General features: G+C 40.4%; 1 protein-coding gene across 4 annotated transcripts in view; it reads right to left on the bottom strand.

The window, feature by feature from the left end:
- Positions 1-26066, bottom strand: part of LOC128688590 (nuclear valosin-containing protein-like) — a 337361-nt gene that overhangs the window by 115153 nt on the left and 196142 nt on the right. For all 4 annotated transcript variants that reach the window (XM_070087530.1, XM_070087528.1, XM_070087533.1 and 1 more), the window contains 2 exons: positions 11930-12051; positions 3805-3952 (listed from right to left, as the gene is read on the bottom strand). In XM_070087530.1, the coding sequence (XP_069943631.1) occupies positions 3805-3952; positions 11930-12051 (270 nt within the window). The remainder of the gene's footprint in view (positions 1-3804; positions 3953-11929; positions 12052-26066) is intronic.

Below are 26066 nucleotides of genomic sequence, written 5' to 3'. Positions count from 1 at the left end.
AAAATTGGCAAAAATTTAATATTTCTGTTACTTTGAGCACAGTTTCAAGCTGCTTCCAGTCCTGAAACCAACCAAAATAATCTCTACTTTAGTATATCTTCTATCACCATGGGGAAGTGGAAGAGAATTCTTCCTCTGTGAGCCATGCATGTCGTAAGAAGCGACTAAAATACCAGGAGCAAGGGCCTAGTAACCTTCTGTATAAATTACTAAATGTAACCCTTAAACGGTCCAAACGTACATATACGTTTTTTCAACATCTGAAAGTATGTAAAAAAATGTAGATCTTCTTTTTTGTTTTACATTTGAAAACGTGTGAAAAAAACTTTTATCTACTTTTTTTTTTTTGTTATATTTGAAAGTATGATAAAAAAAGTAGATCTACTTTTGTAGCACTACGAATTTGAACGTCAATTTTTTTGGACCGTTTAAGGGTTAAAAAGAAAAACTTTAATTTTTCTTTGTAGGTCACCCTGCCTTGGTGGGACATGGCCAGTTCACTGAAAATATAAACAAATCTATTTTATCATACATTACCAAGAAACATAATAAAAACCATAAAAAAATCCTAGAAAACACCTCAAAGTCATTATTTTAAACCAAACACAAGGTCAGAGTTTTGCTTTTCCCATCATGCACTGCATGGAGCAGGATTTTTTTTTTTTGTACTGTGCACAGCATATTCCCATTCCCTCAAATTTATGCCAAAATTTACTACTCACATGTATTCAAAACATGGATCTAAGTGAGGGGCCCAGGTATCATTAGATCTATGTAAAAGGGTTAATACATTTTAATATGGAGAAACATTTAACCCTTTGACTGTTTTGGTCGTATATATATACATCTAACGAGCCAGTGTTTCAGACATATACAGTGGACCCTCGACCAACGGTGGCATCGTATAACGTTAAATCCGACTAGCGATACATTTTAACACAAAAATTTTGCCTCGACTAGCGCTAAAAAACTCGACCAACGCGATTCGTTCCGTTTGAGACGCGTCCACGTGTGGCCTGAGTGCGCCTCACTTGTCCCGTGGGTACCAGTGTCTACAAGCCAGCCACCGCTGTCGCATCCAAACATACAATCGGAACATTTCATATTATCACAGCGTTTTTAGTGATTGCACCTGCAAAGTAAGTCACCATGGGCCCCAAGAAAGCTTCTAGTGCCAACCCTGTGATAAAAAGGGTGAGAATTAGTATGGAAATTAAGAAAGATTTTGAAGGGTTTGGGGCTAACCCTGAGATGCCTATGCCAGTTGTGGAATCCATTGTGCCTACTTCAAAGATTAAGGAAATGTGTGCAAAGTGGGCTGAACTGCAAACCTTTATGGATGAAAATCACCCTAACACAGCTATTGCAAGCCGTGCTGGTGAGTATTACAATGACAATGTTATGGCCCATTTTAGACAAATCTTAAAGGAACGGGAGGTACAGAGCTCTATGGACAGATATGTTGTGCGACAGAGGTCCAGTGACTCTCAAGCTGGTCCTGGTGGCATTAAAAGAAGAAGGGAAGTAACCCCAGAAAAGGACTTGACACCTCAAGTCCTAATGGAAGGGGATTCCCCTTCTAAACACTAACACCATCCACACTCTCCCCTCCTCCCATCCCATCAATCATCACCAGATCTTCAATAAAGGTAAGTGTCATGTAATTGTACGTCTTCTTCAGTTTGTGTGTATTAAAATTAATATTTCATGTGGTACAATTTTTTTTTTTCAATACTTTGGGGTGTCAGGAACGGATTAATTTGATTTCCATTATTTCTTATGGGGAAAGTTAATTCGACTAACGATGAGCTCTCAGGAAAGGATTAATATCGTTGGTCGAGGGTCCACTGTATATACTCGACAATTCCAGCAGCTTCAAATCAAGCAGGAGAAAGCTGGTAGGCCCACATGTGAGAGAATGGGTCTGTGTGGTCAGAGTGCACTGTATAAAAAAAAATCCCTCAGCACACAGAGCATAATGAGAAAAAAAAAGCTCCGACCGTGTTTTTGGATTAAAATGCCGACTTTGAGGTGTATTTTCATATAGTACTTATGGTAGTATTTTCGTTTTCTTGGTCTCATTTGACAGAATGGAAAACATATTACAGAAATAGAGACGATTTTGATTAGTTTCATGATGAAAATGACTTTGAAATTGAGCTCAAAGTAGCGGAAATGTTAGATTTTTACCAATGTTCAAGAATAAGCAAATCACACCATCCGTCTAATATTCTTTCACTAGTGCACTGATATTATTTATACCATTTTTACAATAATGCAGTAGTCTGCATAACAGTAAATCTTCTATTTTTTGTGTGAATAAAAAATCAAAATAGAAAGCAAGAGTAATATAAGAGAGGCCTGGAGACATGACTAATGAACAGAGGATATGTTATTTTAGTGCCAAGAATGTCTGCATTGTTTATTCTGGACCCCATTTTAAAATTGACATCTTTTTTAATTTGCATGAAATTGGCCAAATTACCAATTTCTGACCACTTTACTGGATAGTTCAAATCTGTAAATGGGAGGTTTCATGTACTCAGCTGATAGAAAAAATTGAGTTCTAAAGAAATAGCTATTGAGTTTGGTCGAATGGAACAATGGAATTGGCCAAAAATAGGGCTCAAAGTCGGCAAAATCGCCAATGCGTATGTATCGCCAAGATTGCTAACTTCGCGGGAGCGTAATTCCGTGAGTTTTCGACCAAATTTCATAGTTTTGGTGTCATTACCATTGGGAAAAGATTCTCTATCTTTTCATAAGAAAAAATAATTTTTTTTTTACCAAAAATTTTTCAACATAGAATGAGCTTGCGACAGTCAGAGGGTTAAGGAGATACTGGTGTTGAAAAGCATCCAAAAAGTAATAAACTTGATACTGCAGAAAGCAGGAAGTTATAACATATGTCATATTGGCAGATGTTTCTTGAACATCGTTTGCTCTGTTGATAGACACGCATGCACTGTCTGAGACATATCACTGAGTACTGAAGAAGCCACGTGTAGCAAAACATTTTCTCGGTAAATATTATGAACTGTGTGTATGTGTCTGTGTACATACTGTCAGTATCACCATACCTTTCCAGTCATACTTTGCTCCCCTTTACCTCAGGACATAGCCAACCAGTGGCCTCACAACAGTTCAGCCTGCTTGACCTCACGATGTACTTTGCCTATAGAAACTTCAGTTTCTCATACCCCATGCATATTTGAAGTAAACAATGTCCCTGAACTGAAATGTTATCCGTAACAAAATGTTGAAGGTGTTTCCTCAAGTGTCTTTAACCACAGTCTGTTTTCCTTGTAAATGTCTCTGAGAGTGTCACTGGCTTGCTAATCAATGAATTCCATTTGAAATATTTCACCAGAGCCATTTAGAGAAACTCTTAAATAAATTATCATCCACCCATTTTTTTGGAAAACAAATCTTTTCTGGACGTTAATCTACAGGAACTTCAACATGTTAATGTTTCCCTATAAACTTTTCAGGTCAGTTTACCCGTCAGATAACAATTTTCCTTTACCCTGGTGTGAAGCCATGCGTCCTTGTTTACTTCACTTATCATACTGGGATTAACTTTACTCAATTACAAGTTAAGAGGTGGGATCAAAAGCAAAAGTTCACCCTTCGTGCAGTCATAAAGAGGCAAATAGATAGTTACATGCCTTATGGAAAGGCTGTTAAAGTTGAAAAATTAATGCAATAAAGAATGCTTTGAAGAGATTCTTCATAGAGAGCAATTTGTGACAAAATTACAACAGTTGCTGACATACAAAAACTGTGAATTGACACTTTTCTTACCATCAGTGCCTCCAAGAAGTCTTCCATGTTTACAGTAGTCACTGTGTTGATTTGCTCTGTTTCACACATCTGTTGAAATTGACTCATGAAACTTTTCACTTGCTCCATTAGGCTTCCTCCTCCCTTTCCATACAATGAATCTCTTTTTCTGTTTAAAAATAAAAACATTTACAAACAAGTTAAATTCCAAAATATTACCACAATATGCAAATTTGTTAAAACAGGAATAGTTAATCATATTAATTTACACCACTACCACATTTGTAACAATCTGTAATGAGGACTAGACAATCATGATTAATAAAAATTCTGGTTTTCTTCACAGTATCTCTTGATGGTTATTGGGTGGCATTACTCTACTGAGGTGAGGAAGTTAGACTATGGTTTTGTGTGAAGTACCTACACAATACCATATTTAGTATGGGACAAAACAGTGTGACTTGCAGGGCATATAAATCTGTAGTGGAAGGAAGGCAGGGTAGGGGTCGTCCTAGGAAAGGTTGGAGGGAGGGGGGTAAAGGAGATATTGTGTGCAATATAAGTGAGGACCTACTGTATGTATGACAAACCCACTACAGTGGACCCCCGACTTACGATGACCTCAACCTACCATAAAAACCAACTAACGATGCTTTTTTTATTTTTTTTTTTTTTATTATCACACCGGCCGATTCCCACCAAGGCAGGGTGGCCCGAAAAAGAAAAACTTTCACCATCATTCACTCCATCACTGTCTTGCCAGAAGGGTGCTTTACACTACAGTTTTTAAACTGCGACATTAACACCCCTCCTTCAGAGTGCAGGTAGTAGGTTGGTAGACAGCAACCACCCAGGGAAGTACTACCGTCCTGCCAGATGACTGTGAAACAAAAACCTGTAACTGTTTTGCATGATGGTAGGATTGCTGGTTTCTTTTTCTGTCTCATAAACACGCTAAGATAACAGGGATATCTTGCTACTCCTACTTACACTTTGGTCACACTTCACAGACACGCACATGCATATATATATATACATACATCTAGGTTTTTCTCCTTTTTCTAAATAGCTCTTGTTCTTTTTATTTCTTCTATTGTCCATGGGGAAGTGGAAAAGAATCTTTCCTCCGTAAGCCATGCGTGTCGTATGAGGCGACTAAAATGCCGGGAGCAATGGGCTAGTAACCCCTTCTCCTGTATACAATTACTAAAAAAGAGAAGAAGAAAAACTTTATAAAACTGGGTTGCTTAAATGTGCGTGGATGTAGTGCGGATGACAAGAAACAGATGATTGCTGATGTTATGAATGAAAAGAAGTTGGATGTCCTGGCCCTAAGCGAAACAAAGCTGAAGGGGGTAGGAGAGTTTCAGTGGGGGGAAATAAATGGGATTAAATCTGGAGTATCTGAGAGAGTTAGAGCAAAGGAAGGGGTAGCAGTAATGTTAAATGATCAGTTATGGAAGGAGAAAAGAGAATATGAATGTGTAAATTCAAGAATTATGTGGATTAAAGTAAAGGTTGGATGCGAGAAGTGGGTCATAATAAGCGTGTATGCACCTGGAGAAGAGAGGAATGCAGAGGAGAGAGAGAGATTTTGGGAGATGTTAAGTGAATGTATAGGAGCCTTTGAACCAAGTGAGAGAGTAATTGTGGTAGGGGACTTGAATGCTAAAGTAGGAGAAACTTTTAGAGAGGGTGTGGTAGGTAAGTTTGGGGTGCCAGGTGTAAATGATAATGGGAGCCCTTTGATTGAACTTTGTATAGAAAAAGGTTTAGTTATAGGTAATACATATTTTAAGAAAAAGAGGATAAATAAGTATACACGATATGATGTAGGGCGAAATGACAGTAGTTTGTTGGATTATGTATTGGTAGATAAAAGACTGTTGAGTAGACTTCAGGATGTACATGTTTATAGAGGGGCCACAGATATATCAGATCACTTTCTAGTTGTAGCTACACTGAGAGTAAAAGGTAGATGGGATACAAGGAGAATAGAAGCATCAGGGAAGAGAGAGGTGAAGGTTTATAAACTAAAAGAGGAGGCAGTTAGGGTAAGATATAAACAGCTATTGGAGGATAGATGGGCTAATGAGAGCATAGGCAATGGGGTCGAAGAGGTATGGGGTAGGTTTAAAAATGTAGTGTTAGAGTGTTCAGCAGAAGTTTGTGGTTACAGGAAAGTGGGTGCAGGAGGGAAGAGGAGCGATTGGTGGAATGATGATGTAAAGAGAGTAGTAAGGGAGAAAAAGTTAGCATATGAGAAGTTTTTACAAAGTAGAAGTGATGCAAGGAGGGAAGAGTATATGGAGAAAAAGAGAGAAGTTAAGAGAGTGGTGAAGCAATGTAAAAAGAGAGCAAATGAGAGAGTGGGTGAGATGTTATCAACAAATTTTGTTGAAAATAAGAAAAAGTTTTGGAGTGAGATTAACAAGTTAAGAAAGCCTAGAGAACAAATGGATTTGTCAGTTAAAAATAGGAGAGGAGAGTTATTAAATGGAGAGTTAGAGGTATTGGGAAGATGGAAGGAATATTTTGAGGAATTGTTAAATGTTGATGAAGATAGGGAAGCTGTGATTTCGTGTATAGGGCAAGGAGGAATAACATCTTGTAGGAGTGAGGAAGAGCCAGTTGTGAGTGTGGGGGAAGTTCGTGAGGCAGTAGGTAAAATGAAAGGGGGTAAGGCAGCCGGGATTGATGGGATAAAGATAGAAATGTTAAAAGCAGGTGGGGATATAGTTTTGGAGTGGTTGGTGCAATTATTTAATAAATGTATGGAAGAGGGTAAGGTACCTAGGGATTGGCAGAGAGCATGCATAGTTCCTTTGTATAAAGGCAAAGGGGATAAAAGAGAGTGCAAAAATTATAGGGGGATAAGTCTGTTGAGTGTACCTGGTAAAGTGTATGGTAGAGTTATAATTGAAAGAATTAAGAGTAAGACGGAGAATAGGATAGCAGATGAACAAGGAGGCTTTAGGAAAGGTAGGGGGTGTGTGGACCAGGTGTTTACAGTGAAACATATAAGTGAACAGTATTTAGATAAGGCTAAAGAGGTCTTTGTGGCATTTATGGATTTGGAAAAGGCGTATGACAGGGTGGATAGGGGGGCAATGTGGCAGATGTTGCAAGTGTATGGTGTAGGAGGTAGGTTACTGAAAGCAGTGAAGAGTTTTTACGAGGATAGTGAGGCTCAAGTTAGAGTATGTAGGAAAGAGGGAAATTTTTTCCCAGTAAAAGTAGGCCTTAGACAAGGATGTGTGATGTCACCGTGGTTGTTTAATATATTTATAGATGGGGTTGTAAGAGAAGTAAATGCGAGGGTCTTGGCAAGAGGCGTGGAGTTAAAAGATAAAGAATCACACACAAAGTGGGAGTTGTCACAGCTGCTCTTTGCTGATGACACTGTGCTCTTGGGAGATTCTGAAGAGAAGTTGCAGAGATTGGTGGATGAATTTGGTAGGGTGTGCAAAAGAAGAAAATTAAAGGTGAATACAGGAAAGAGTAAGGTTATGAGGATAACAAAAAGATTAGGTGATGAAAGATTGAATATCAGATTGGAGGGAGAGAGTATGGAGGAGGTGAACGTATTCAGATATTTGGGAGTGGACGTGTCAGCGGACGGGTCTATGAAAGATGAGGTGAATCATAGAATTGATGAGGGAAAAAGAGTGAGTGGTGCACTTAGGAGTCTGTGGAGACAAAGAACTTTGTCCTTGGAGGCAAAGAGGGGAATGTATGAGAGTATAGTTTTACCAACGCTTTTATATGGGTGTGAAGCGTGGGTGATGAATGTTGCAGCGAGGAGAAGGCTGGAGGCAGTGGAGATGTCATGTCTGAGGGCAATGTGTGGTGTGAATATAATGCAGAGAATTCGTAGTTTGGAAGTTAGGAGGAGGTGCGGGATTACCAAAACTGTTGTCCAGAGGGCTGAGGAAGGGTTGTTGAGGTGGTTCGGACATGTAGAGAGAATGGAGCGAAACAGAATGACTTCAAGAGTGTATCAGTCTGTAGTGGAAGGAAGGCGGGGTAGGGGTCGGCCTAGGAAGGGTTGGAGGGAGGGGGTAAAGGAGGTTTTGTGTGCGAGGGGCTTGGACTTCCAGCAGGCATGCGTGAGCGTGTTTGATAGGAGTGAATGGAGACAAATGGTTTTTAATACTTGACGTGCTGTTGGAGTGTGAGCAAAGTAACATTTATGAAGGGATTCAGGGAAACCGGCAGGCCGGTCAGCGTAAAAATTTGACCCCAACCTACGATGAAAAACTTGACTTACATCATTCATCCCATACGTCCCGTATGCATCCAGCGTCTGGCTGGCCTGAGCGCACCTCAGCTGGCCTACCTTCAGTTAGTGTGCCAATGTTTATTAGCCAGTGTGGTCGCATCCACGCATACATTCGGAACATTTTGTATTATTCCAGTGTTTTTAGTGCTTGTAACTGCTAAATAAGCCACCACAGGCCCAAAGAAAGCTTCTAGTGCCAACCCTGTGGTAAAAAGAGTGAAAATTACTATTGAAATGAAGAAAGAGATAATTAATAAGTTTGAAAGTGGAGTGCGTGCCTCCAAGCTGGCCAGGTTGTACAACAAACCCCAGTCAACCATCGCTACTATCCTGGCCAACAAAAAGGCAATCAAGGAAGCTGTTATTGCGAAAGGTGCAAGTATCTTCACGAAACACAGATCACATGTACTCGAAGATGTTGAAAGACTGTTATTGGTGTGGATAAATAAAAAACAGATATCAGGAGATAGCATCTCCTGATGTGAAAAGGCAAGGCAGTTGCATGATGATTTAATTAAAAAAATGCCTGCAACTAGTGGTGATGTGAGTGAATTTAAGGTCAGCAAAGGTTCGTTTGAGAGATTTAAGAATCATAGTGGCATACATACATGAGGCTGCCAGTTCGGACCAAAAAGCGGCTGAAAAGTATGTGCAGGAATTCCAGGGGTACATAGAGGCTGAAGGACAAACCCCAACAAGTGTTTGTTATGAAACAGGCCTGTTTTGGAAGAAAATGCCAAACAGGACCTACATTACACAGGAGGAAAAAGCACTGCCAGGACAAGTCTATAAAAGACAGGCTAACCTAAATGTTGTGTAGTAATGCTAGTGGTGATTGCAGAGTGAAGCCTCTACTCATGTATCACTCTGAAACTCCCAGTGTGTTTAGGAAAAACAATGTCTTTAAGGCTAATTTGTGTGTGATGTGGAGGGCAAACAGTAAGGCATGGGTCACTAGGGACTTTTTCTTTGACTGGTTTTACCATGTGTTTGGCTTCACTGTGAAAAATTACCTCCTGGAAAATAAATTGGAGCTTAAGTGCCTCCTGGTATTAGACAATGCTCCTGGTCATCCTTCAGACTTGGCAGAGCAAATTTCGGGGGACTTGAGCTTCATTAAAGTGAAATTCTTGCCTCCTAATACCACTCCTCTCCTCCAACCCATGGACCAGCAGGTCATTTCAAATTTCAAAAAACTGTACACCAAAGCAATGCTTCAAAAGTGCTTTGAAGTGACCTCAGACACTGAATTGACCCTAAGAGAGTTTTGGAAAGATCACTTTAGTATCCTCAATTGTGTAAACCTTATAGGTAAGGCTTGGGAGGGAGTGACTAAGAGGACCTTGAACTCTGCTTGGAGGAAACTGTGGCCAGAATGTGTAGAAGAGAGGGATTTTGAAGGGTTTGGGGCTAATCCTGAGGAGCCTATGCCAGTTGCAGAATCTATTGTGGCATTGGAGAAGTCTATGGGGTTACAGGTTAGTGGGGAGGGTGTGGAAGAGTTGGTGGAGGACAACAATGAAGAACCAACCACTGATGAGCTGCAAGAGCATCTGCAACAGCAAGAGGCCACAACTGAGGGAACTGCTTCAGAGGAGGGGAGAGAGAAATTGAGTAAGTTGCTTTCTTCGAAGATTAAGGAAATGTGTGCAAAGTGGGTTGAACTGCAAACCTTTATGAAGAAAATCACCCTGACACAGCTATTGCAAGCCGTGCTGGTGACTATTACAATGACAATGTTGTGAACCACTTTAGGAAAATCTTAAAGGAATGCGAGGTACAGAGCTCTATGGACAGATTTTTGGTGCAACAGAGGTCCAGTGACTCTCAAGTTGTTCCCAGTGGCATTAAAAGAAGAAAGGAAGTAACCCCGGAAAAGGACTTGCTACCTAAAGTCCTTATGGAAGAGGATTTCCCTTCCAAAAAATAATAAGCCTCCATCATCTTCCCTCCTCCCATCTCATCACTTATTCTTCATTACACAATATATATTGTGCATGTATCGGATGGATTTATGAAGGATGAGGTTAATCATAGAATTGATGAGGGAAAAAAGGTGAGTGGTGCATTGAGGTATATGTGGAGTCAAAAAACGTTATCTATGGAGGCAAAGAAGGGAATGTATGAAAGTATAGTAGTACCAACACTCTTATATGGGTGTGAAGCTTGGGTTGTGAACGCAGCAGCGAGGAGGCGGTTCGAGGCAGTGGAGATGTCCTGTCTAAGGGCAATGTGCGGTGTAAATATTATGCAGAAAATTCGGAGTGTGGAAATTAGGAGAAGGTGTGGAGTTCATAAAAGTATTAGTTAGAGGGCTGAAGAGGGGTTGTTGAGGTGGTTTGGTCATTTAGAGATAATGGATCAAAGTAGAATGACATGGAGAGCATTTAAATCTGTAGGAGAAGGAAGGCTGGGTAGGGGTCATCCTCGAAAAGGTTGGAAGGAAGGGGTAAGGGAGGTTTTGTGGGCGAGGGGCTTGGACTTCCAGCAGGCATGCATGAGCATATTTGATAGGAGTGAATGAAGACGAATAGTATTTGGGACCTGATGATCTGTTGGAGTGTGAGCAAGGTAATATTTAGTGAAGGGATTCAGGGAAACCAGTTAGTTTTATATAGCCAGACTTGAGTCCTGGAAATGGGAAGTACAATGCCTGCACTCTAAAGGAGAGGTTTGGGATATTGGCAATTTGGAGAGAGATGTTGTGTATCTTTATATGTATATGCTTCTAAACTGTTGTGTTCTGAGCACCTCTGCAAAAACAGTGATTATGTGTGAGGTGAAAGTGTTGAATGATGATGAAAGTATTTTCTTTTTGGGGATTTTCTTTCTTTTTTTGGGTCACCCTGCCTCGGTGGGAGACGGCCGCCTTGTTGGGGGAAAAAAAATGTATCCTTCCTTTTGTGTGTAGGAAATTGTATATTTCACGTGGTAAAAATATTTTTTTTTCATTGCGGTGTCTGGAACAGATTAATTTGATTTCCATTATTTCTTATGGGGAAAATTAATTCGACTTATGATAATTTCGTCTTACGATGTGCTCTCAGGAATGGATTAATATCGTAAGTCGGGGGCCCACTGTATTTAGAAAAATCAGCATTAAGACTATATTGTGAAAGTGATGCCATTTGTCACCTTTCATACAGGGAGGGAACCAGGTGGCTACCTAAGAGTAAACTTGAGGTATCAGCCTCCACACAGTATAGTCACTCACTGCATCCAGTATTCCCCATGCAGAATTTTTTTAATGGTTGGAATATTACTTACAAAACCTGTGATCCACATTAGGAAATGCTTGTCCAGTTTCCTGACAACCGTTATACCCACCTACCATCTCCTAGTAAATCTGAAGACCCTCTTCTCTCATATATTTAAGTAAAACTTTAATATGTGCAGGTGTTTAACAATATTTGTAACTTTTTAATGAACCAAGCAGAGACTTACATGAAGGATCTTTGTTAAGCTTATAGTACATGTAGGTGTTAAACAAGAGGGCCATTAATTTTTTAATGTAATTATCTTCATTGGGAATAATTATTTTTTGTTAACTTTGTTTATAATAATTTTGTCATTATTTCTCATGATAAAATTATATCTTGCCAGGATAAAAATGCTGATTTAATACAAAGCAAGTTGTTAAATAGTTCTGAAGAGTTGTAGATACCATTTTTGGAACTGCATCTAAAATATACATATTGAAAAGTAAATACTAGAGAATTATATATTAATGATATAGAAAGCCTAGAGTACAAGTGGGCAAATAGGACATGTGCAACATGTGGGTATAGTATGGAGACATTTCACCAATGGTGAAGATACCCAAGTCTTGCATGTGTCTTATTCATATAAATGCAATAGCCTTACCTTTTCCAAGCTAGACTCTGGGCCTTCTCCAACAGCTTCTTGAGGTCTCCTGCCACAAACCCTGGGGTTCTACTGGCCAACTCATTTATGTCGTCAATAAGTAATGTTCCTTCACAAAGTAGCTGAAAGATATTTTTAATTGTATTTTATACTGAAAGAGGAATGTAGAAAGGTGCAAAACAAAAGTTAAACATGAATGTTGAAAGTAAGGAAATGAGAGTAAAATAATGGAAGAATAATGATAATATACAAGAATACAAGAAAAGGTCCAAAGAAAGGTTGGATGGAGGGGGGCAGGGAAAGGAGGTTTCAAGTGCTAGGGCTTGGACATCCAACAAACTTGTGCCAGCATGTAGACTGGAGTGGAGGCAAGTCATTTTTATGATTTGATGTGCTGTTAGAGTATGAGCAAAGATAACATTTACAAAGGGACTCGGGGAAACTGGTTAGATGGACTTGCGTGTTGGAGGTGGAGGGACAGTGCCCGCATTTTCAAGGATGGGTGGGGGAATGTTGCAGTTTGGAAGGCCATCTGAATTGTAACATTAGTGCACTTCTAGCAAGACAGTGATTCATGGTGAAAGTATTTTCTTCTTTGTTGGGTCACCCTACCTTGGTGGGAGATGGCTGAAGTGTTAAAAAAATACAGCATTCCCTATTTTAGCAGACAAAGATTTTATAAATCACTGATCAGAATACAAAAATAAAACTGCAGGCATGCTGAGCAGTTTAAAAGTTACAGGATTTTTAAGTATGAAAAAAAAATGTATTTCTGCATCATTCCCTAATGATCCACTAAAAGCAACCAGCACACTATCATACACCTATTACCAGTGAAGCACCATTTCATTTTTACCCATGCAACAATTTTCCTTGCTGTTTCCCTACTTTCTGTGGCAGAGCCATCTAGAGGTAGCTTGCTGACTGAATCATCAAATTACAATCATTTATTTGGCAGTGGAGCTCTGATGACCCACTAGGAACTCTACCATTAATACCCCAAATCATGATGGAGAGAGAGTTATAAAATGAAGGCAAGAATCCAGATGCTATGTATGTGCAGGGTATTTGTGTACAGTATATGATATGTCTCTGAGATAGGAACTCAAAATCAAAGGCTGGGTGCTAGAAATTGAGCTGCTCATAACCATTTGAGTCTGGAGGAGAGTCCAGAGGACCTTTTATTTTGAGCACTGAGTGAAGTCTTATATCCAGAAGAAAGGGCCAGCTGAAATGAGCCACTGCTAGGCATAAAGACCCTGAACACTGCATACAAAGCATTCACCTTAACAAGCATCAGTCAGCAAGAAACCTTGTAAAATCTTAAAATACAGATGTCCCTCAAGCATAATGTAAAGCCACTAGTGACAGGGTCACATAGGCATGATAGAAAGTTACATAAATATGATACAATACAGTACTGGGTGGTGATACAATACAGTACTGGGTGGTAATACAATACAGTACTGGGTGGTAATACAATACAGTACTGGGTGGTAATACAATACAGTACTGGGTGGTAATACAATACAGTACTGGGTGGTAATACAATACAGTACTGGGTGGTAATACAATACAGTACTGGGTGATAATAAAGTACTGGGTGGTAATACAATACAGTACTGGGTGATAATAAAGTACTGGGTGGTAATACAATACAGTACTGGGTGGTAATACAATACAGTGCTGGGTGGTAATACAATATGGTTCACGGTGGTGATACAATACAGTACTGGGTGGAAATACAATACAGTACTGGGTAGTGATACAATGCAATACTGGGTGGTGATACAATACAGTACTGGGTGGTAATACAATACAGTAGTGGGTGGCTATACCATGCCACAACTATAGGAGATACGAACTCTCCTGCTCTTAAGAACTCCTCTTAGTAGGTTCCTTAATGTCAGTGAAGGGCTCTTGATCCTTGGAATGGGACCTGTGTAATTCTTCTCAGGCCTTATCCTTTTTGCCCTTGTCCCTAGCACTCGTGCTACCACCTGGCAAACTTAGTTGCGACCTACAGCTCAGCTCAGTGTGCTGTGATTTGTCCTCACATATTGGACAGCCATCAGCCAAGGAAGACCCTCCCCTCCAAACTTTCTCTCAGTCCTCCCGGCCTGTCCTGGGGCTAGCACTGCCCATCCTGCTGTGTATCAAACACTAAATACCTGCCAAGTACCTATTATTCCACCAGACACCAAAACCATATGTATTTATCTAGTGACAATGGTAAAAACCATTGGTACACTTGGTTGCAGCAGTTGTATCAGGCCCTAAAAGAGAGAAAGGAAAGACAGAAGTCACATGTTACTTCATCGCCCCATCCAAGCAGAGATGCAGGTACATCCAGGATTTGTGCCCAAACATGCCTAATTTCCTTGAGAAATCTCAGTAGCAGTAGCAACAAGGTACAGGTGACAGTGAATACGCTGAATACATGGGTAAGGACAGCATGGAAAGCTGAGAGGACCCAGGTAACACCTCTGAGATTTCTCAAGGAAATTAGGCATGTTTGGGCACAAATCCTGGATGTACCTGGATCTCTGCTTGGATGGGGCGATGAAGTAACATGTGACTTCTGTCTTTCCTTTCTCTCTTTTAGGGCCTGATACAACTGCTGCAACCAAGTGTACCAATGGTTTTTACCATTGTCACTAGATAAATACATATTAAATTAGTGCCAGGAATGCCTGCATTGTTTATTCTGTACCCTATTTTGAAACTGGAATTTTTTGAACTTTGTGTTAAATTGGCCAAATTACCAATTTCTGGGTAGTTGAAATAGTTGATTGCAGAGTTTCTTGTGCTCAATTGATAAAATAGAAGTAATACTAGTGAAGTAGCTAAGAATTTGGTTGATTGGAATAATGTAATTGCCCTAAAACTGGGGTCAAGGTGGGTAAAATCTCTGATGCGTAAATATAGCTGATGCAGTAATAGTTGCAATAGTGTAATTTTGTCAATTTTCCATGAAATTTTGTACTTCTTGCTTTATTACCTCCAGAAAAAGATTCTCTACCATTTCATATTTTTTTAAATTCTTGGAACCTCAAAGGGTTACAAGATTCCATTATTATACAAAAAGTTGCAACACAATGGCAATACAACAAAAATGTCTGCCTAATATCAGTGTAATGACCATCCTCAGTATAATGACCATCCTCAGTATAATGACCATCATCAGTATAATGACCATCCTCAGTATAATGACCATCAGTATGACCATCCTCAGTATAATGACCATCATCAGTATGACCATCCTCAGTATAATGACCATCAGTATAATGACCATCATCAGTATGACCATCCTCAGTATGACCATCAGTATAATGACCATCCTCAGTATAATGACCATCCTCAGTATAATGACCATCAGTATAATGACCATCCTCAGTATAATGACCATCAGTGTAATGACCATCCTCAGTGTAATGACCATCAGTGTAATGACCATCCTCAGTATAATGACCATCCTCAGTATGACCATCCTCAGTGTAGTGACCATCAGTGTAATGACCATCCTCAGTATAATGACCATCCTCAGTATAATGACCATCATCAGTATGACCATCCTCAGTATAATGACCATCAGTATAATGACCATCCTCAGTATAATGACCATCCTCAGTATAATGACCATCAGTATAATGACCATCCTCAGTATAATGACCATCAGTGTAATGACCATCCTCAGTGTAATGACCATCAGTATAATGACCATCCTCAGTATAATGACCATCAGTATAATGACCATCCTCAGTATAATGACCATCAGTGTAATGACCATCAGTGTAATGACCATCAGTGTAATGACCATCCTCAGTATAATAACCATCCTCAGTATAATGACCATCAGTATAATGACCATCCTCAGTGTAGTGACCATCAGTGTAATGACCATCCTCAGTATAATGACCATCCTCAGTATAATGACCATCCTCAGTGTAGTGACCATCAGTGTAATGACCATCCTCAGTATAATGACCATCAGTGTAGTGACCATCCTCAGTGTAGTGACTATCCTCAGTGTAGTGACCATCATCAGTGTAGTGACCATCATCAGTGTAGTGACCATCAGTGTAGTGACCATCCTCAGTGTAGTGACCATCCTCAGTGTAGTGACCATCATCAGTGTAGTGACCATCATCAGTGTAGTGACCATCATCAGTGTAGTGACCATCATCAGTGTAGTGACCATCAGTGTAGTGACCATCATCAGTGTAGTGACCATCATCAGTGTAGTGACCATCCTCGGTATGACGATCCTCAGTGTAGTGACCATCATCAGTGTAGTGACCATCAGTGTAGTGACCATCCTCAGTGTAGTGACCATCATCAGTGTAGTGACCATCCTCAGTGTAGTGACCATCATCAGTGTAGTGACCATCATCAGTGTAGTGACCATCATCAGTGTAGTGACCATCATCAGTGTAGTGACCATCATCAGTGTAGTGACCATCATCAGTGTAATGACCATCATCAGTGTAATGACCATCAGTGTAGTGACCACCATCAGTGTAGTGACCATCATCAGTGTAGTGACCATCCTCAGTGTAGTGACCATCATCAGTGTAGTGACCATCAGTATAATGACCATCATCAGTGTAATGACCGTCATCAGTGTAGTGACCATCCTCAGTGTAGTGACCATCCTCAGTGTAGTGACCATCATCAGTGTAGTGACCATCCTCAGTGTAGTGACCATCCTCAGTATAATGACCATCCTCAGTGTAATGACCATCCTCAGTGTAGTGACCATCCTCAGTGTAGTGACCATCCTCAGTGTAGTGACCATCATCAGTATAATGACCATCATCAGTGTAGTGACCATCCTCAGTGTAGTGACCATCCTCAGTGTAGTGACCATCATCAGTATAATGACCATCCTCAGCGTAGTGACCATCCTCAGTGTATTGACCATCATCAGTATAATGACCATCATCAGTGTAGTGACCATCCTCAGTGCAGTGACCATCATCAGTATAATGACCATCATCAGTGTAGTGACCATCCTCAGTGTAGTGACCATCCTCAGTGTAGTGACCATCATCAGTGTAGTGACCATCATCAGTATAATGACCATCATCAGTGTAGTGACCATCATCAGTGTAGTGACCATCATCAGTATAATGACCATCCTCAGTGTAGTGACCATCCTCAGTGTAGTGACCATCCTCAGTGTAGTGACCATCCTCAGTGTAGTGACCATCATCAGTGTAGTGACCATCATCAGTATAATGACCATCCTCAGTGTACTGACCATCCTCAGTGTAGTGACCATCCTCAGTGTAATGACCATCAGTGTAATGACCATCCTCAGTATAATGACCATCCTCAGTATAATGACCATCCTCAGTATGACCATCCTCAGTGTAGTGACCATCAGTGTAATGACCATCCTCAGTATAATGACCATCATCAGTATGACCATCCTCAGTATGACCATCAGTATAATGACCATCCTCAGTATAATGACCATCCTCAGTATAATGACCATCCTCAGTATAATGACCATCCTCAGTATAATGACCATCAGTGTAATGACCATCCTCAGTGTAATGACCATCAGTATAATGACCATCCTCAGTATAATGACCATCAGTATAATGACCATCAGTGTAATGACCATCAGTGTAATGACCATCAGTGTAATGACCATCCTCAGTATAATGACCATCCTCAGTATAATGACCATCAGTATAATGACCATCCTCAGTGTAGTGACCATCAGTGTAATGACCATCCTCAGTATAATGACCATCCTCAGTATAATGACCATCCTCAGTGTAGTGACCATCAGTGTAATGACCATCCTCAGTATAATGACCATCAGTGTAGTGACCATCCTCAGTGTAGTGACTATCCTCAGTGTAGTGACCATCATCAGTGTAGTGACCATCATCAGTGTAGTGACCATCAGTGTAGTGACCATCCTCAGTGTAGTGACCATCCTCAGTGTAGTGACCATCATCAGTGTAGTGACCATCATCAGTGTAGTGACCATCAGTGTAGTGACCATCATCAGTGTAGTGACCATCCTCGGTATGACGATCCTCAGTGTAGTGACCATCATCAGTGTAGTGACCATCAGTGTAGTGACCATCCTCAGTGTAGTGACCATCATCAGTGTAGTGACCATCCTCAGTGTAGTGACCATCATCAGTGTAGTGACCATCATCAGTGTAGTGACCATCATCAGTGTAGTGACCATCATCAGTGTAGTGACCATCCTCAGTGTAGTGACCATCCTCAGTGTAGTGACCATCATCAGTGTAATGACCATCAGTGTAGTGACCACCATCAGTGTAGTGACCATCATCAGTGTAGTGACCATCCTCAGTGTAGTGACCATCATCAGTGTAGTGACCATCAGTATAATGACCATCAGTGTAATGACCATCATCAGTGTAGTGACCATCCTCAGTGTAGTGACCATCCTCAGTGTAGTGACCATCATCAGTGTAGTGACCATCCTCAGTGTAGTGACCATCCTCAGTATAATGACCATCCTCAGTGTAATGACCATCCTCAGTGTAGTGACCATCCTCAGTGTAGTGACCATCCTCAGTGTAGTGACCATCATCAGTATAATGACCATCATCAGTGTAGTGACCATCCTCAGTGTAGTGACCATCCTCAGTGTAGTGACCATCATCAGTATAATGACCATCCTCAGTGTAGTGACCATCCTCAGTGTATTGACCATCATCAGTATAATGACCATCATCAGTGTAGTGACCATCCTCAGTGCAGTGACCATCAGTATAATGACCATCATCAGTGTAGTGACCATCCTCAGTGTAGTGACCATCCTCAGTGTAGTGACCATCATCAGTGTAGTGACCATCATCAGTATAATGACCATCATCAGTGTAGTGACCATCATCAGTGTAGTGACCATCATCAGTATAATGACCATCCTCAGTGTAGTGACCATCCTCAGTGTAGTGACCATCCTCAGTGTAGTGACCATCATCAGTATAATGACCATCATCAGTGTAGTGACCATCCTCAGTGTAGTGACCATCATCAGTGTAGTGGCCATCCTCAGTATAATGACCATCCTCAGTGTAGTGATCATCCTCAGTGTAGTGACCATCATCAGTGTAGTGACCATCAGTATAATGACCATCCTCAGTATAATGACCATCCTCAGTGTAGTGACCATCATCAGTGTAGTGACCATCCTCAGTATAATGACCATCCTCAGTATGACCATCCTCAGTGTAGTGACCATCATCAGTGTAGTGACCATCACCAGTGTAGTGACCATCATCAGTGTAGTGACCATCCTCAGTATAATGACCATCCTCAGTGTAGTGACCATCCTCAGTGTAGTGACCATCAGTATAATGACCATCAGTGTAGTGACCATCATCAGTGTAGTGACCATCAGTATAATGACCATCATCAGTGTAGTGACCATCCTCAGTGTAGTGACCATCCTCAGTGTAGTGACCATCATCAGTGTAGTGACCATCATCAGTGTAGTGACCATCATCAGTGTAGTGACCATCATCAGCGTAGTGACCATCATCAGTGTAGTGACCATCCTCAGTGTAGTGACCATCCTCAGTGTAGTGACCATCATCAGTATAATGACCATCATCAGTGTAGTGACCATCATCAGTGTAGTGACCATCAGTGTAGTGACCATCCTCAGTGTAGTGACCATCCTCAGTGTAGTGACCATCATCAGTATAATGACCATCATCAGTGTAGTGACCATCCTCAGTGTAGTGACCATCCTCAGTGTAGTGACCATCACCAGTGTAGTGACCATCCTCAGTATAATGACCATCCTCAGTGTAATGACCATCCTCAGTGTAATGACCATCCTCAGTGTAGTGACCATCCTCAGTGTAGTGACCATCATCAGTGTAGTGACCATCAGTATAATGACCATCCTCAGTATAATGACCATCCTCAGTATGACCATCCTCAGTGTAGTGACCATCATCAGTGTAGTGACCATCCTCAGTATAATGACCATCCTCAGTATGACCATCCTCAGTGTAGTGACCATCATCAGTGTAGTGACCATCATCAGTGTAGTGACCATCCTCAGTATAATGACCATCCTCAGTATGACCATCCTCAGTGTAGTGACCATCCTCAGTATAATGACCATCCTCAGTGTAATGACCATCCTCAGTGTAGTGATCATCAGTGTAGTGACCTTCATCAGTATAATGACCATCCTCAGTATGACCATCCTCAGTGTAGTGACCATCATCAGTGTAGTGACCATCCTCAGTATAATGACCATCCTCAGTATAATGACCATCAGTGTAATCACCATCCTCAGTGTAATGACCATCCTCAGTGTAGTGACCATCCTCAGTGTAGTGACCATCCTCAGTATAATGACCATCCTCAGTGTAGTGACCATCCTCAGTATAATGACCATCCTCAGTATAATGACCATCCTCAGTGTAGTGACCATCCTCAGTGTAGTGACCATCCTCAGTATAATGACCATCCTCAGTGTAGTGACCATCCTCAGTATAATGACCATCCTCAGTGTAGTGACCATCCTCAGTATAATGACCATCCTCAGTATGACCATCCTCAGTGTAGTGACCATCCTCAGTGTAGTGACCATCCTCAGTGTAGTGACCATCCTCAGTATAATGACCATCCTCAGTGTAATGACCATCCTCAGTGTAGTGACCATCCTCAGTGTAGTGACCATCCTCAGTTTAATGACCATCCTCAGTGTAATGACCATCCTCAGTTTAATGACCATCCTCAGTGTAATGACCATCCTCAGTATAATGACCATCCTCAGTATGACCATCCTCAGTGTAGTGACCATCCTCAGTATAATGACCATCCTCAGTGTAATGACCATCCTCAGTGTAGTGACCATCCTCAGTATAATGACCATCCTCAGTGTAGTGACCATCCTCAGTGTAGTGACCATCCTCAGTATAATGACCATCCTCAGTATGACCATCCTCAGTGTAGTGACCATCCTCAGTATAATGACCATCCTCAGTATGACCATCCTCAGTATAATGACCATCCTCAGTGTAGTGACCATCCTCAGTATAATGACCATCCTCAGTATGACCATCCTCAGTGTAGTGACCATCCTCAGTATAATGACCATCCTCAGTGTATTGACCATCCTCAGTATAATGACCATCCTCAGTGTAGTGACCATCATATATTCATATAGTTTATTTGGACATGATACATAGTTGTACAAGGAATTATAGTACTAGTTGGGTGTACATGCCAAAAGTCCCTTATATGCAAAGCATTATGAGCAGGCTTAAAATTAACTTAAAATTAACAAGCAATGAAAGGTTCAGTGGTAGAAATTACAATAAACAATATACAATATGAAGTACAAATGAGTATTTGAAACAATGAAATTTGAACATTTCGATACTGAAGCATTATGGTTGTACAAATTTGTCGCATTACAATGTATAACAAAGAAGATCAATTTACTATATGCTGTCTCGAAATTTTAAGATTTAAGTAATTGGGAGAATCATTGGTAATGTTAAATATTGAGTGTTGATTCTTTAGTCCTGGGCGAGTAAGTGGTTTTTCAGAAGAGTCTTAAATTGATTTTGAGGCCTGGTTACTTTAGTATGTTCTGTTAATGAATTCCAGATTTTGGGGCCCTTTATGTGCAAAGAGTTTTTACATAGTGTGATATGAACATGGGGTACATCAAAAAGAGATCTGTGTCTTGTGTTATGGTCGTGTGTCCCGTTAAGGTTGGTGAGGAGAAGTCTGAGTGGAGGGTTTATGTTTGCGTGTATTGTTCTATGTATGTAGTAGGCACATGAATAAGTGTGTATGTTCTTTATGGTGAGCGAATTTAGACTTTTGAATAGAGGAGGAGTATGCTGTCGCGAGTGCGAATTTGTTATCATTCTGATTGCAGCCTTTTGCTGGGTTATTAGAGGCCTTAGGTGATTTGATGTTGTTGACCCCCATGCACAAATTCCATATGTGAGATAAGGGTAGATGAGTGAGTGATACAGTGCAAGGAGAGCCAATTGTGGAACATAGCACCGTATATTTGATAGTATGCCTACTGTCTTAAGAGATTTTCTTGGAAATTTGTTGTATATGTGTCTGGAATTTGAGACTACTGTCTAGGTGGATTCCTAGGGACTTTTCCTCTGAGTCCTGTAATGGGTGATACATTTAGTGTTATGTTAAGTGGAACATTTGCAGCTCTGGTTCCAAACTGAATGAAATAGGTTTTGTCAGTATTTAGGGTAAGTTTATTCGTCATCATCCAGGTAGATATTTTCTGCAATTCAGCATTGACAGTGTTGGTGAGTATGGCTGGGTTTGGGTGTGAAAAGACGTATGTAGTGTCATCTGTAAATAATATGGGTTTGAGTAGCTGTGATGCATTCGGTAGGTCATTTATGTAGATGAGAAAGAGGAGTGGTCCCAGGACACTTCTTTGTGGGACTCCTACTGTGATTGGTTGTGTGGAAGAGTTTGCACCATTTGCATACACGTATTGGCTTCTGTTACTAAGGTATGGCTAGGTAGTTGAGGGAGTGGCCTCTTATACCATAGTGTGTTAATTTAGTGTGCACCAATTCATGGTTGACTGTATCAAAAGCTTTACGTTAGTCAATGAAAATTCCCAGGGGGGCTTCTTTAGTCTCAAGAGTGGTATATATTAGCTCTAGAATGTGTATAATAGCATCATTTGTGCTTTTATTATTCCTGAATCCAAACTGACAAGGGTTTAGTATGTTGTTTGAGATGAGGTAGGAACAGATCCATCTATGAATTAATTTTTCGAAGATTTTAGAGAGTAGTGGTAAGTTAGATACTGATCTATTGTTATTCAAGTTGGCTTGATCACCTCCTTTGTGGATCACAGGTAATCCTTGCTATTTTGAGAACTGCTGGGAAGGTGGAGGATTCAATGAATTTGTTAAAGAGTGTTGCAATAATTGGTGACAGTACTTGTGAAGCTTTCTTGTACATAAAGTAGGCAAGTTGTTTATGTCTCCTGCCTTGTTCTTAAGGGTGCTGATGATGAGCGAGACCTCTGTTGGGTTGGCAGGAGCTAGGAATAGTGTATGCGGGTAGGTGCCTGTGAGGTAGTCTGATGGACGGGTGTTTGAGCTTGGGATTTTGCTTGCTAGATTCTTTCCTATGGTGGAGAAGAAAATATCGAGTCTGTTTGTTGTTTCAGTTGGTGGAAGTAGGGGTTCGTCTGATTTTGTTAAATTAATTGTTTTGTTTTTGGATATCTTTTTAGTTCCTAGAATTTCAGATAGGGTTTTCCAGGTCTTTTTTATATCACTTTTGATGTTTTGTAATCTGTTTTCATAATACAACTTTTCAGACCTTCTTATCAGGCTGGTAAGGGCTGATGAGTAACGTTTGGACTGGTCTCTAGTTATCTGACCCATTCTGTACTGTTTTTCATATTGGTGCTTTGTGTTAATGGATTTGAGGATGGTGGGTGTTAGCCAGGGACTATTTCGTCTCTTTGCTGTGGGCTGTTTTTTAGGGTAGTGGGTTCTTTTTATAAAATTATTAATACATTCATTAGTGTCTGTATGTGTTTCAAGCTTGTTATGCCAGTTGACATTATTAATAGCTGCTATAAAGTTATTTACAGCTGTTTCGTTATACAGTCTGAAGGTAACTTTAGTAGTATCTTGGGGCAATTTACCTAGGTTGGTTATGAGAAAGGTAGGGTAATGGTCTGTGGTGTTGTCTGTGATTATGCCTGATTTTAAGGGGAATATGGTGTTAGTCCAGATGTGGTCCAATAATGAGATACTATTCTGGGAGATTCTTGTAGGTTTTGATATTGTTGGTAGCAACAAGCAGTTGCTCATAGTGTTTGTGAATTCAGTTACTTGTGGGTCCTGTCCATGTAGTAGATTTATGCTGAAATCTCCTGTTAGTACTAGGTGGTCTTTGTTCATATGTGCATCAGTTATTAAATTGCCTAATTTTTCACTAAAGTGGTAAATGTTTGACTGTGGTACTCTGTAGATGTTTATAACTGTGAGGGATTTTTGCAGGTCTTTTGATTTAAATTTAGTTTAATATATTTATAGATGGGGTTGTAAGAGAAGTAAATGCGAGGGTCTTGGCAAGAGGCGTGGAGTTAAAAGATAAAGAATCACACACAAAGTGGGAGTTGTCACAGCTGCTCTTTGCTGATGACACTGTGCTCTTGGGAGATTCTGAAGAGAAGTTGCAGAGATTGGTGGATGAATTTGGTAGGGTGTGCAAAAGAAGAAAATTAAAGGTGAATACAGGAAAGAGTAAGGTTATGAGGATAAAAAGATTAGGTGATGAAAGATTGGATATCAGATTGGAGAGAGAGAGTATGGAGGAGGTGAATGTATTCAGATATTTGGGAGTGGACGTGTCAGCGGATGGGTCTATGAAAGATGAGGTGAATCATAGAATTGATGAGGGAAAAAGAGTGAGTGGTGCACTTAGGAGTCTGTGGAGACAAAGAACTTTGTCCTTGGAGGCAAAGAGGGGAATGTATGAGAGTATAGTTTTACCAACGCTTTTATATGGGTGTGAAGCATGGGTGATGAATGTTGCAGCGAGGAGAAGGCTGGAGGCAGTGGAGATGTCATGTCTGAGGGCAATGTGTGGTGTGAATATAATGCAGAGAATTCGTAGTTTGGAAGTTAGGAGGAGGTGCAGGATTACCAAAACTGTTGTCCTGAGGGCTGAGGAAGGGTTGTTGAGGTGGTTCGGACATGTAGAGAGAATGGAGCGAAACAGAATGACTTCACGAGTGTATCAGCCTGTAGTGGAAGGAAGGCGGGGTAGGGGTCGGCCTAGGAAAGGTTGGAGAGAGGGGGTAAAGGAGGTTTTGTGTGCGAGGGGCTTGGACTTCCAGCAGGCATGTGTGAGCGTGTTTGATAGGAGTGAATGGAGACAAATGGTTTTTAATACTTTGACGTGCTGTTGGAGTGTGAGTAATTCCGTTGTTCGAGTCGCCCAAACTCATAGCTATTTCTTTAGAACTGCATTTTTTTCTATCGATTGAGTACAAGAAACTGCCCATTTACCGATTTCAACTACCTAATAATGTGGTCAGAAATTTGCAATTTGGCCAATTTCACGAAAACTAAAAAATATGACAATTTCAAAATAAGGCCCAGAATGAACAATGTAGACATTCCTGGCTCTAAAATAACATTTTCTTTGCTCATCAGTCATGTCTCCAGGCCCCTCTGATATTACTCTTGCTTTCTATTTTGAATTTTTATTCAAACAAAAAATAGAAGACTTACTATTATGCAGACTACTGAAATACTGTAATAATTGTATAAATAACATCAACCCATTTATGACTGCATATAAGAATGGCTAGTTGGACATTTATTGGACAATGGCATCATTTGTTTACTTTTGAACATTGGCAAAAATCGAACATTTCCCCTACTTGGAGCTCCATTTCCAGGTTCTTTTTATAGTAAAATCAATCAAAATCACCTCTATTTCTATAATATGTTTTCCATTCTATCAAATGAGACCAAGAAAACGAGAATACAACCATAAATACTATACGAAAATAGACCACAAAGTCGGCATTTTAATTAAAAAAAAAACAGTCGGAGTTTTTTTTTCTCATTATTCACTGAGTGCTCCAGGATTTTTTTTATATGGTGCACACTGACCACACAAACCCATTCTCTCACATGTGGGCCTACCAGCTTTCTCCTGCTTGATTTGAAGCCGCTAGAATTTATGAGTATATATACGTCAAACACGGTACCTCGTAAGACGTATATATACGGCCGCGACAGTGAAAGGGTTAAGTAAGCAACAGTAATTAAGAAAATTACATAACATAAGGTGACTTATTCTACTAGTAAAATCACATTACTGAGGTACTGTAGTTGATTTTTTTGATTACTAAGAGATTGTACTGTGAAATTTGTACAATAATGGAGCAAAACATACACTACACGTAGGATTTTAGGTTGGACATTTTTTTAGCTATTCTCTGTAAGATTAGTAGCCCTGAGAAATTGTGACAGATCATTCTCATTCAGGATTGTGTACAGTTAGCCTACATTTGTATTCCTAACTAGAATTTTCCCATCCCAAGTGAAGCATTGGTGTATTGTTTCATTATTCTCCCACTTAA

This window comes from Cherax quadricarinatus, chromosome 2 (assembly GCF_038502225.1).
Source record: "Cherax quadricarinatus isolate ZL_2023a chromosome 2, ASM3850222v1, whole genome shotgun sequence".
Taxonomy (NCBI): domain Eukaryota; kingdom Metazoa; phylum Arthropoda; class Malacostraca; order Decapoda; family Parastacidae; genus Cherax; species Cherax quadricarinatus.
The sequence above is the reverse complement of the archived record's forward strand: the minus strand, read 5'-3'. Positions and strand labels throughout refer to the sequence as shown.